At 41.6% G+C, this 13,899-nt stretch overlaps 1 protein-coding gene across 8 annotated transcripts in view; it reads right to left on the reverse strand.

The window, feature by feature from the left end:
- The window catches only part of SCHIP1 (schwannomin interacting protein 1), a 151,547-nt gene that overhangs the window by 27,631 nt on the left and 110,017 nt on the right, over positions 1-13,899 (reverse strand). For 7 of the 8 annotated variants that reach the window (XM_068986366.1, XM_068986376.1, XM_068986371.1 and 4 more), the window contains one exon: positions 6,121-6,239. In XM_068986366.1, the coding sequence (XP_068842467.1) occupies positions 6,121-6,239 (119 nt within the window). The remainder of the gene's footprint in view (positions 1-6,120; positions 6,240-13,899) is intronic. The other variant, XM_068986404.1, reaches the window with a different exon arrangement.

Raw genomic sequence — 13,899 nt, forward strand, 5'->3', positions numbered from 1 at the left:
GCACTTCCTGTACTTGCCACATTTCAGTATAAGTCAAATTTAATTACTTGAGTTATGAAGCAATATCAAAAATTCTTTTGCTGCAGTATTGGGCATGAAATGTCTTTATGGGATTATAGTAAGCCTAGCTTACATTTAATAACTTGTCATTCTTTAAAAAAGTGCTTTAGGAGATAGCACCAATTAGAAAAATTCAGTGGGGCTGAAACCCAAAGGCCTACTGAGAAGGACTTACATTTGCAGTAGCAGCTTAATAAGCACGTCTTCCCAAGGGACCTTCATGCCACTTCACAATTTCTCACATAATAAGTACGAAGTTAATTTTTACAGGTAATCACACACCCTTTAAAATGCATAAATAGAACTCTATTATTTTGCCAAAGGATCCTACTTAACCAGGTAAGCCCTGCCTTAAAAGAAAGCTTAGCACTTCAAAAACCCGTTGCTTGGTCAATTAATTTTAAGTCCTCAGCATCATTTAAAATTGAGTATGAGCTCCGTAAAGTAGTAAATTCATCTAATATTTACCTGGTTTTGATTATTTAACTAATTCAGCACATGTGCTTAGGCACATTTTGGAGTGCCACATCCTGACCTCAGAGTTCTAACATCCCTTAAGTACTTCTGTAAGGAAGAGGTAAGGTATTTCCAGCTTAATGAAGAATTTCAGCAACTGTAATACATTAGAACATTAATTCTAATAGGGATGAAGAATATGGGTTACACAATCGCAACTGAACATCTCCTCAGGCTTTTCTCCTACAGTATTACTGAGCAAAGGGAATGGCAGTCAGTCTTTGCAGACTTAAAATTTACAGGGATAAAGTGATATTTCTTAGAAACATTAAGTATCACTATTAACCATCATCCAAAAAGTCATCATGTTCTCAGAGAGGATGATCTCATCCCAGGATGAAAACATCTGAAAGAACAGGATATAAATAATCTTCCTTATGGCGAGTCAACGAGGGTAGCTTGTTCCGAGCTCCTGTGAGGTACATACGTGTTTAGAGAGCTGTGCCTCCAAAGGGCGTGGATGACTCACTGATTCTCAAATGATGCTCTGCTAGAAGAGTGTCAGGTGGGCTCTGAGGCTTTACAGGGGAGGGGTGGTGAGGGGCAGTGAGGGTGGAACAGAGGGGCACTGAACGGAAGTGGTGGGGGAGGCATATTCTGGGCAGGGTTATCCCAACCCCTCTCCTTCAGTCCTCCTGAACCAGAGGTCAGCTTTGTTTTACATACATGGTTTCAGCACACAATTTGATCTGCAAAGATATTTCTTCTATTAAAAATAATGAAAACCTTTTGGGACTTCCCTGGCAGTCCTGTAGGTTAAGACTTCGCCTTCCAGTGGGTAAGGGGCAAGTTAGATTCCTGGTCAGGGAGATCTCACATGCCTCATGGCCAAAAAACCAAAACACAAAACAGAAACAATATTGTAACAAATTAAATAAAACCTTTAAAAATGGTCCAGATCAAAAAAAATCTTCAAAAAATAATGAAAATCTTTATGAGATATCTAGTTACAAATGGCATATGGAACACAGGTATTTATCTACTCTCGCTTCTGAAATCCTGCTGTTAGGGAAAGCACACTGATTGAAACCGCCCACCCTAGCCAGGCACCATAGTAACCATTTGCATGAGTTGTTTTATGACAGGAGATCCTGGTAAGGAATACGGAACTAATAAGCCACCACCAACCGGAAGAGTTCAGGAAAGGTCTAAAGGAGACACCGCGTGTCCGTCCACTTCCCAGAATCCCTCTCGCTAGCATCCATCTTGGCTGAGCACCAGGAAAGACTCTGAATTAGAGTGATTGGCCAAAGACCGCCCAGAAACTAATCCCATCACCATAAAACCCGAGACTGCGAGCCATGCGGCAGAGCAGTTCTCCTGGGTTCCCTTACCCTACTGCTCTCCACCCGGGTGCCCTTTCCCAATAAAGTCTCTTGCTTTGTCAGCACATGTGTCTCCTCGGACAATTCATTTCCGGGTGTTAGACAAGAGCGCAGTTTCAGGCCCTGGAAGGGGTCTGCCTTCCTGCAACACTACTAAAATAATATAAAAGGAAGAAAGAAAGGTATAAACCTACAGGGATGAAGAAAATGGAAAAGGAGACAATGGCACACAAGAGAGTTAGGGAAAAAACAAAACACAGATGGAAGAGCGGCGTCTGACTTTATTTCAATTTGCTACATGCCTGCAGGGGTGGCTGGTGGAGGAAGCAAGTGCATTTTCACTGCAGGATCCTGGAAATGCTCAGGTACATCTGAAGCTGGGAGAGTGGGGTAGACTGTATGTGGAGGAAGATTGATTAAGCAACTGAAAGAAAAATCTGGACCTTCTAACTTGCCCTGTCTACCTGTGGTCTGGCAGAATGAGAAAGTATACTACCTAGAGAGGCTGAATCAGAGGAGTTCCAGGCTGGGGCTCCCTCAGGCACAGCTGAGGTGGCAATGGAAGGCCTTATTGAAATCACGGGCATTAAGTAAATGACGAATCGTCAACCATTAGCCTGCTCGAGTCTTACACTAGCAGCCAGGCTTAAAATTCCTTAGGATGAAATTGGAGAGGTTGTCTCTGGGTAACTTACAGCCCAAGAGAAAACAGATTTAGATACTTTAAATTGGATTCATCCTAACAAAATAGTTGTGTTTTCACCTGACCATTCTAAACTGAAGTTTGTGCGTGCGTGCTAGGTCACTTCAGTTGTGTCCATCTCTTTGCAACCCTGTGGACTATAGCCCACCAGGCTCCTATGGGATTCTCCAGGGTGAGAATACTGATGTGGGTTGCTATTTCCTTCTCCAGGGGATCTTCCTGACTCAGAGATGGAACCGGTGTCTCTTACATCTCCTGCATTGGCAGGCAGGTTCTTTACCACCAGCACTACCTGGGAAGCCCAAAGTGAAGTTCACCATTCATTAATTCAGTAACTATTCAGTGACTGACTATTAGACACTATCTAATAGTTATGACGGTGAACAAAACAAAGATCTGCTCTCTTGAGGTTAATATTTTAGTACTAGAGAAAGACAAAGAACAAGTTAAAAGCATATTTAATACAATGTCAGGTAATGATAAGGGTTACAAAGAAAAACGAATCAGGGTAAGAGGCTGGGTGTTCACTTTTCAACTGGGTGATCAAGGCATGTCTCTCTGAGAAATCAGGATATGGCTAACAGGCCCTAACCAGAGAGTTTAGTGTTAGGGCTTGGAGCTAACAGCTCTTAAAGAGTTTTATACCTAATTATCAACAAAAATGAAAACAAACAAAAAATAAACTCAGAAGAAAAATCGTGGGCCTACAGAAATCAGAAGAAAACATTTTGAACAATTTAACTAAAATTAATACCTTTAGTGAAATGAGAAAGTATGATGTGAAAAATGTTGAAAACATAAACAAAATGGATAACATCTTAAAAAATACAACTTACCAGAACTGACTTAAGAAATAAAAAGTATGTACAATCTTAAAATCACTTAAAAAACGGAAGCAGTTAAATCAAACATACAAAGTAGGCACCAGGCCCAGAGGGTTATACAGGTGAGAAACAGCTCATTCCAATATTATGTACAATGAAAACAGCATAAAGAATCCAACAGAAATTTGAACATAAGGCCCAAATAGACATACCACAGAAAGGAAAACAAAGAGAGTTAATAAGCATGATGAAATACCATTTAATACATATGCAGTTAAAAAATATAAAAGAAATTGGCAATATTGAGTGTTAGAAAGGCTATGGATTTATAGGATCTTTGAACTACTGCTGGTAGGAGTGTAACTTGTGCAATTGTTTTGGAGAACAGTTTTGGCATTATTTTCTAAGTAGGAACATTCATGTATTTTCCTAGGAATTCCACTCGTAGGAATGTACCAAGAGAACTTGCACACGGATGGCAGAAGACATGCACAACGATGTTTAGAAGCAGCACTATTTACAAGAGCAAAACCTTTGGAACAACCTTTGAAGCAAGCCAATGCCTTTCATCAGAAGAGTGGCTCCATGAATTGGGATACATTCACACAGTGGAATGTAACAGGGCACTCCAACTATGGACTGGCAAAGGGAAAAGTGGGGCAATTAAAATTTCAGAATAAAAAATAAAATTTCTCAAGTAATCATAGCTTACTACATGGCTCAAAGTGAATAATATACGATCTTAATAATGTAAAATCAAACAGTTATTTTACCCCAAATTCTGAAAAAATTATAGGGGGAGGATGGGAGGATACATAGATATGTCTGTGGGAGGGCTGTAAAAGAGAGTTAAACCCCAGCTTTCTGTTATTTGGTAGTCAAAAGATGGCTTAAAAGTAAAAGCTAAGAAGATCAGCATTTTATTCAGAGACATAAACACCAGCAATAGCTAAGGAGTTAAACACTATTATTTCTGGAGAGTGAGCTAGGATAGAGAGGGATAGGAGCAAGGACTGTTACTTTTATTTTGTGTGGTTATTACATACTCTGTAGTTAATTCTACTTTACTTTTAAAGCCATGTAACACACACACACACTTTGATTCTGAAACCCAGACCTCCTCCCATTTGGACCAGATGGATATGACATGGCTGAGCAGAGAGATGGGATTTCTAAAAGAAAACTTTTGGGGGCTTTGGGGAAAGAATAGTAACAGAGATCTAGAAGACTATCTATGGGGTCTACTCTCCTCATTTTACAAAAACGAGGAAACTGAGGTATGGTAAAACTAAGTACATTTATTCAAGTCTCAGAGTTAGGAGCTGACTAGGATGAGCCCTCACATGTCCAGGTTCCTAGGCCAGAGTCCTCCTGCCACTTCCCACTGGGAGGGGAAAGAGGTGCTTCTACAGCAAAGGCGAAGGCTTCCAGCTCTGAAATGACATATGAAGAGATCGAGGGAATCCTCTGAGCCTGTGCTGGCCCCACACCTACCGAGGAGGACATGCCTGAACACTGCGTGGCCAGGTCTCAGCTCCTTACTCCAGGTACAAACCCACTGGCAGTGACTCCTTATATGCACACATACAGAAGTATGAGGCTTACTGAAAGCCAGATAAAATAGATACCAAACTGTCTAATTCTGGACCTCATAGGAAGGAAAGAGTGGAAATTAGCTGGCTGAACAAATGCATGAATGCTATTATTTGTCTCCCATACTTGGTTTATCATGGTAAGTATACCTAGTATTTATACAGGGGATATCTGCTCTTAAGAGAGTCCAAAGGAAGAGAGATATTTTGACAAGAAACAGATATCTGGGGAGGGATCAAGAGAATGCTGATGCATCTTCAGTTACTACCATCTTTTAAAAACAGTGTTCTATCTGCTTTCACCACTTGGAATACCTGTACTCGTAACAGTTAATTTTGCAAACTGTCTATACCCTCTCAAACAAAGTGTGACCTGTGGACTGGCAGAGGAACATCAGCTGGGAGCTTGTAAGAAATACAGTCTTAAGCCCCACCCAGACCTACTGAATCAGAATCAGCATTTTAACAAAAGCCCCAAGTGACACACTTGCACATGAAAGTTTGAGAAGCTCTGGTCTACAGTCCTATTTTCTAGGTAGAATTATAATTTTAACATATTTTCATTGGAATTAGAAGCTATGCAAATAATCAATGATACCCTGAAATCAAGATTAAAACAAAACAAAACAAAACACCTTGCAAGACAGGTTAAGCTTGCAGTTAATATTCAATGATCAAAGTGGGAATTGTATTTCTCAGTTACCAGTATTCACTGTTATCAAATGCATCAGAGGGGTGAGTCTGGATGTTTTGGGATTGCTTAATGGCAAATCTGGTGGTCTGCCACACGTTCCAAACATCAGTCGGCTTGCTTAAGAGTGTAGCTTGATTTCCCCACCACAAAGTAAAATCAGTATTGTGTCTAAAAATGAAATATAGAAATCTGACCTCAAATGGGCCCCAAATCCCCAAAATTAAAACCCAAAAAGCCAACCCAACAAACAGGTGGGGAGAGATCTGTCTAGCACACAAATAAAGGTGTAGTGTTATGGGGGAAAAATACTCAAGGATTTAAAGGATATCTCATTAAACATACAGTCAGATGACAAAATCCATTAGGTACATATATAAAAAAAAAATCAACTCAAAACAGCACTCACCGGGAGGAAAGGCTTGGCTTCCCGCTTTTGCTACAGCTGGTATAAATTCCTGGGCCATCATCAAAGAAGCTTCCCAGTGCCAACTTCTGTCGGATAGATTCCCTCTCATTTTTCTGTGCCTAAAATTTCAGGAAAATAAAACATGCCGATAAGCAGGCACATACATCAAAACCAGAGGCAATCTAACTGCTAGGTCTCTTAGAACTGTAATATTAGACAAAAATAAAATAAAACAGGCCACAGCACAAGAGCATTTGAATTAATAAGAGCTGAAATGCAGCCCGTCATTCCTGACTCTGAGTCTGTGAGTTAATTTCAATTCTTCAGAGCCCATTACGATCACTAGTCTAGGAAATCACCCTCATGGTACTAAATGGTAGTCATCAGGATGGGACTACAGCTGACTCTTGAACAACATGGGTTTGAACTGCTCAGATCCAGTTACAGAAGACTTTTCTCAATAGTAAATCCTATAGTACTTCACGATCCATGACTCGTTGAATCTGTGAACCACACACAGGCATGGCTGACTATTAGTTACAGGCAGATTCTCTACTGTACTGAGGGTCGATACCCCTAACCCCTTGTTAAACTGTCACCTGTAGATTATTTGGTGCTTTCATCTTTCTTCTTACCTGCTAGATATGACAAGAGTAAGAGAGTAAAGGACAAGCACTTTGTCCTAAATCAAATCGCTTTTATCTTAAATGAGGGCTCATGTCTTTTGCCTTCTTTACATGGTCCCTTTCAGTCCACTTTCTCTTTGGCAGGAACATTAATTCATTCAACTGACAGGCACCAAGCCTCTATGAGAGGCAGGAGCCATACTGTGACGCTGGAAGCACGGCTCAGGATGAATAGACAGAGCCTCTGCCCCTACCCAGCTTACAGTCTTGGTGGGGACATTTGTTTTTGTTCAATATCCTGATCTCACCGGGTTTAGAATGTGAGAAATTCTAACACAGTACTTGGAATAGCTGGAGGATTCTCACTGGACCCATCTGTTTCATATTTTGAAGGGAGGTCAGGTCCATGTGCATAGGAACAGAATTTGGTAAACTACACTACTGGGATAATTTGGATATGTTTACAACCCTTGGCTTCCCATAAAAGTCCCATAAAAACTCACCATGCTGAACTTCTAAACCCTTTAAACAACAGGAGAGGAGATTAGACATGATTTCCTTAGTTAAAAACAAACCCACAAAAAACAAATATAATGAGTTGGATATCCTGGGGTGAGAATGAGATTTAGGTTTTCTGTTTTTGTGGGGTGAGGGGGGCTGTGAGAAGCACCATTTTAAGTTTTGAGCAGGGAGCTGAAGACGATGCTGACCAAATTATATTACACAACACAACTCAGGTGATGGGGTGTGGTCACAGAACACCCCATCACCCTGATTCTCCCAGGAGGAGGTCCTGGAGCCACATTTGCTGCTACCAGTACCCACAAGTTACAGAGGAAGCTCTGATCCACCATCTGAGCATCACTGTCACAGTAATGACATGTACAACCTATCGTAAGGGCAGGCTGAAAAATGGCTTCATTTCATCCCCAAGTGAAGGGCAATATACTATAGGCTAAGGAGGCTATTTACATGGTAATTACTAGTCACATGTAGCTATTTATGTTCAAATTTAAAATTAATTCAAATAAAAAATTCAGTTTCTCCAGTCATACGACTGCATCTCAAGAGCTCCAGAGCCACAGGTGGCTCTAGCAGATACCATATTGGAAGCTCAGAATAAAATATACGACAGAGCAGCCCCGCTAAGACAGCGTTAGCTTCAACAGTCTGCATCAGAATTTCCTGTAGAGACTTAAAAATGCACATTCCCATCGCTTCTGAGCCGTCTGGCTAAGATCAAGTGTAAAATACACACTCCTAGTCTCTAGCACCGGATATTTAGTTTCAATAGGCTTTCCTTCTAGTTCAAGGAAAGCTCATCTTTATTTTCCTTTTCTCTAAAATTTAAAAATTCTTGGACACTATAACCATTCTTTCAACTTTCATATTTAGCAATTATATTTAAATCTATCCATCTACTCAGATGTCTTCCTATTTTGTCATGTACCCATGGAACTGTGTCATACTAGCAGCTATAGAGTGTGTGTGTGTGTGTGTGTGTGTGTGTGTGTGTGTGTGAGACATAGCCACAAGATGAACAATTCTTCGTACGGTTACAGATGTGATGCTGATCTCATCTGATTACTGGGCTAGTACAGCACTGAGCCCTGAGAAGGTAACCACAAGGCTGTAAAGGGAAGTAAAGAATGCTCTTAATTTCACTAACCACTTGCAACTGTATTTTTGGAAACCTTAGTTAAAGCAACCCACCCTTCCAAATATGTGGGGCTGGTACTTAACTGGTGATCGTCCTGCCAAAATAGAACCACACTTGACATCTTTACTTAAAACAAATTCATTTCAAAATCCCAAAATCTGCTATGCAGATTTAACATAATCAGTGAACTTTTTTCTGAATCCATGTAACAGACAAGAGAGGTTATTACTTAATGTCCTCTACAGTCAGAAAACTGCTGAGTGGAATGAAATATCCAAATATAAAATTGGTAGATCATAAATGAGTGTTAATGACCAATATTGTCCAACATTATCCTGGGGTCTGGAAGAAGTTGTCTTTACAGAAAGCACCTATCCCGGGTGTAAAGGTGTTAATATACCCTTGATTCCATGTCTGTCTCTCCTGATTTACTTGGTATGTTAAAGTGAAAGATAGTAGAGAAGGTCTTAAAAATATTCTTATCCATGTTAATTCCAATTTTAATACCAGAATACTTAATAAGAGTTTAAATAGGTCTGTTTTATGAATGGGTAAAGAACTTGTGGTACATTTATACAAAGAAATATTACTCAGCCATAAAAAGGAACAAATTTGAGTCAGTTGCAGTGAGGTGGATGAACCTAGAGCCTCTTATACAGAGTGAAGTCAGAAAACGAAAAACAAGTATTGTATATTAATGCATATATATGGAATCTAAATAAATGCTACTGATAAACCTAGTAGACAACACACTTGTGGACACAGTAGGGGAAGATGAGGGTGGGATGAATTGAGGAAGTAGCATTGATATGTATACACACACACACACACACACCCCCACACACACATATACTATCATGTGTAAAGTAGTGGAAAGTTGCTAAATAACACAGGGAGCCCAGGCAGGCACTCTGTGATAACCTAGATGGGTGGCATGGGGGAGGGGAGGGAGTTTCAATCAATGTAAACTGATTACATTGTTGTCAGAGAAAGCGATGGCACCCCACTCCAGTACTCTTGCCTGGAAAATCCCATGGATGGGGGAGCCTGGTGCGCTGCAGTCCATGGGGTCGCGAAGAGTCAGACACGACTGAGCGACTTCCCTTTCACTTTTCACTTTCATGCATTGGAGAAGGAAATGGCAACCCCCTCCAGTGTTCTTGCCTGGAGAATCCCGGGGAATGGGTCGGTCGCACAGAGTCGGACATGACTGAAGCGACTTAGCAGCAGCAGCATGTTGTTGTACGGCAGAAACCAATATAAAATGTAAAGTAACTTTTCACCAATTAAAAAAACAAATAAAATTTAAGAAAATAAAGAGGACTATTTTGTAATACACAAATGTCCCCCCCTTATCCTCTTCTCTCTCTGGATCAAGAAAAGTACAGGGGCTTCCCTGGTGGCTCAGTGGCAAAGAATCCACCTGCCAATGAAGGGGACATGGGTCTGATGCCTGAGCTAGGAAGACCCCACACGCCACAGGGCAACTAAGTCCAAGAAACACGACGACTGAGCCTGTGCCCTAGAGCTCTGGAAAGGCAACTCCTGAAGCCTGCGCCCTAGAACCTGTGCTCTGCAACAGAAGAAGCCACTGTAATGAGAAGCCTGGGCACCAAAATGAAGAGCAGCCCCCACTTGCCACAACTAGAGAAAAGCCCATGAAGCACTGAAGACCCCAAACAGCCACAAATTAACAAATAAATAAAATAATAAATTAAAAAAGAAAAGTATGAAGAATATAAAAGTCGCCATAATCTCACCACTGACACACAGATCACTGCTAACATTCTGGTATATTTCCTTTTAGTTTTTTTCTAATCTTATGTGTATATTTTTCTCTTTTTTATAAAATTGAGATCACATTGTTTATTATACTTTGAGAACGCCCTCATTCATTCAAAATCCTTTAAAGATATAATTGTAAATGGCTGCATGCCATTCTATCCTCTGGAGTTATCTTCTATTGTTACCCATTTGGGTTGTATCCAATTAAAAATGACATAGAAGCTAGCATTTTCACATCAGTCCTTGCCCACATGTCTGATTATTTCCTCAGGACAAGTTCCTGGAAGTGGAATTACCAGATCAGCTGAGTGTGAACATTTGTTGAGGCGCTTGACACATTTTGTCACATTGCTCGAGAGGAAATCTGTTCCAATTTACATGCCCACCAGCAACGTGAAAGGGTGCAGCTTTCACTATATCCTGGCTAACACTGAGTATTTTCACTTAAAAAAATGCTATCGTTTTTAATTTGATGGGAAAAAGGGCTATCCTTTTTATTTTCTTTGATTACCAGTGAGATGAAATATTTACATTTTTTTCAGTTAACATACTAGCTTTTCTGGAAACTACTTACTATGAGTTTTGCTTATTTTTCTATATAGGTCTGAGAGTTCTGCAGATTTTATAGTAAGCATATGATTCATCTTTTTGAGTTTGCAACCTAAGTGTTACATAGTTCAGTCAATAGTGCACTCCGTCTGAAGTGCCTGCTGGCTCTGTGCTTGGAAAATCCTTCCCAGTCCAGAAGTAAGGGCTCCCACTTGATGCTGGAGGATTCAGTGAGAAAACTTATGTGAATTGCTTAGTAGTAGTGTCACGTGAGTGTATGTTCCTCGGTTCTTTGTCTCGTCACAACAAAGATTTGGAGCGACGGGCATTAAAGCCCTCGGTGCGTCACAGCTCTCGGGTCTTGGACAAACCGTGTTATAGCTCTTAGGCAAATCAGTGTTACAGCTCTATTTTATTTAGAAGATAGCAGGAGAATCCATCCTTGAAGCGTGAGGGCATGCCAGCCCAAAGACTTGAAGGGAAGAGAGTGGAGGAGCGTGTAGGGGAGGGGGAGACAGAGAGGGAGAGAGAGAGAAAGCGCACACACATGGGGGAGAGAGAGAGAGACAGAACGCGCTTTGGCTCCTCCTTTCATGAGTTTTTCCTCCCCCTGGGCCTGCCCTGTGCAAATTGGGCTCAGCCAGAAGTGCAGTTTGTTCTGCCTGAAGTCTTCACTCTGGTCCTCGGACCTTCTTTTGTTCTATTTTCGCGGGCTTTTCCCTTCCTTGTCTTTTAGCCACCACCATTTTGGACTCCTTTCCCCTCTTCTACCTACCTACCAGTAGTACCTGCCCTAGGGTAATGTAAATCTGCAGTAAATAGTAGCTGTTATGATTAATCCTCCAACCATTCTTGCTCTGAAGATGAGGAAACAGAGGCTGAGGAGGGTTACCCTACTATTAGATAGAAGAGCAAGGATTCAAGTCCATCTTTCTGGGGCCACATCTCCTGGCCCCTCTTCCACACGGATTAGTCGAGTGTCCAGGCGGACACCAAGCTGGAGACAGATATGTATCAACTTCTTTCCTGAAATGGATGTGACGCTTTCTCAGAAAAGGAGAACACACCTGACTTTAAAACATATACTCTGCATGGCTAATCATAACCACAAACATTTACAACACAAATATCTTCTCATCGGAGCCACTCTCTTGTCATCACTGCTCAATCTTCCTTCTGGAACAAATGTGATTCCTAACATTTCAAATTTCTATATTCAACTGACTAGTAAAACAGTTTTTCTCTTAAACTTCAACAATTGAAACCCAATTTCCTTCCAGTTGCCCACATGTATAATGTATAATGTGTGTGTATGTGAAATGGAATATTCCTTGCCATATCAGTAAACAAAGGATACCATAGTCCTCAGCAATTGCGGCCCTCTAACATGAGTTGGTGAGCCTTGAGGAAACTCAGGAAGGAAAGAATTATCTGCCACCTAGCAGCCATCAGACTGCAGCCACTCCCTACGCTGAGCCCTAGGGAAACTCAGGAAGTGAACTGGCCCCAGATAGCTGAGGTGCATATCAAAGGAATGATTTGAGTGAGCCTAGACTCTAGCATCTTCCCATACACAGAAAAGTGCTAAATTCCTTAATTTGGGATATCTGGTTTTCTTTAATTAACAGTCATCTTTTGCTGTTCAGATCATCTGCCCTTTATTGCAAAACTTTTCTTTTTAATTGAAGGATAATTGCTTTACAGTATTGCATTGGTTTCTAACAAACATCAACATGAATCAGCTGTAAGTTTACCCATTTCCCCTCCTACCTGAACATCCCTCCTGCCTCTCTCCCTATCCCACCACTCTAGGTTGTTACTGAGCCCCAGTTTCAGTTCCCTGAGTCATATAGCAAATTTCCATTGGCTGTCTATTTTACATATGGAACTGAACTTCCCCTCAATGCCTCCTTGGAGCAGTTCTCTCAGGGCTACTTGAGATGCTGACTACTGGGCTTAAAGTCCTAAAAATTCCCACCAAATAAAACATAACTCTCAACTTCGAGGTTGTAAGTATTTTTTAGGTCTCCACGTGTGTGCATGTATAGTTCCGAGGTTCTTTTGTTCTCTAAGGAATTATACCTGCAGGGCAATTATGTCCTCTAAGCCACAAAAGCCCAAAGATGCCCCAGGGTGAAGAACAGCAAAGTGCACAGGAAAAGGAGGAGGCTAGCACACTCTCCGACTGTGTTTATGGCAAGTTGAGTCACGTCCACTCCTAAAACAGCCTTGGGAAATACTGTCATAAAACCAAAGTGAAACATCTGAAATCGATGTTGCTAGCAAAATGCAAGAGGGCACCTGAGGAGGAGCGGCTCATCACTATGAGACAGAATGGCTCTCACGACCCTCATCAAGAGTGAAAATGCTCTCACAGATTCACCACTGTCCAGTCACAGGCAGTTTTTGTCCTCGCCTGTCACCGAATTTCCCACTGCCACCCTCTGAGCCTGGGCAGATAAGGCTCACAGTGGCTTTTGAGGGCATCCCGCGAGCAGAGATCTCAGAACATGGACCACTGAGCCCCCTCAACACTCCAAACGCCAGGGCTCAGCCTTTCCCATTGTGTTCTGTTGTAATTCCCCAAACTCGACAAGAATCAAGACGAGTGTTTGGTAAAAGTAGTGCTCAGTCATGTCCAACTCTTTTGCGACCCCATGGACTGTTCAGTTCACTTCAGTTCAGTTGCTCAGTCGTGTCCGACTCTTTGTGACTCCATGAATCGCAGCACGCCAGGCCTCCCTGTCCATCACCAACTCCCGGAGTTCACTCAGACTCAAGTCCATTGAATCAGTGATGCCATCCAGCCATCTCATCCTCGGTCATCCCCTTCTCCTCCTGCCCCCAGTCCCTCCAAGCATCAGAGTCTTTTCCAATGAGTCAACTCTTTGCATGAGGTGGCCAAAGTACTGGAGCTTCAGCTTTAGTATCATTCCTTCCAAAGAAATCCCAGGGTTGATCTCCTTGCAGTCCAAGGGACCCTCAAGAGTCTTCTCCAACACGACAGTTCAAACGCATCAATTCTTTGGCGCTCAGCCTTCTTCACAGTCCAACTCTCACGTCCATACATGACCACAGGAAAAACCACAGCCTTGACTAGACGGACCTTAGTCGGCAAAGTAATGTCTCTGCTTTTGAATATGCTATCTAGGTTGGTCA

The sequence above is a fragment of the Capricornis sumatraensis genome, chromosome 1, assembly GCF_032405125.1.
Source record: "Capricornis sumatraensis isolate serow.1 chromosome 1, serow.2, whole genome shotgun sequence".
Classification (NCBI taxonomy): Eukaryota; Metazoa; Chordata; class Mammalia; order Artiodactyla; family Bovidae; genus Capricornis; species Capricornis sumatraensis.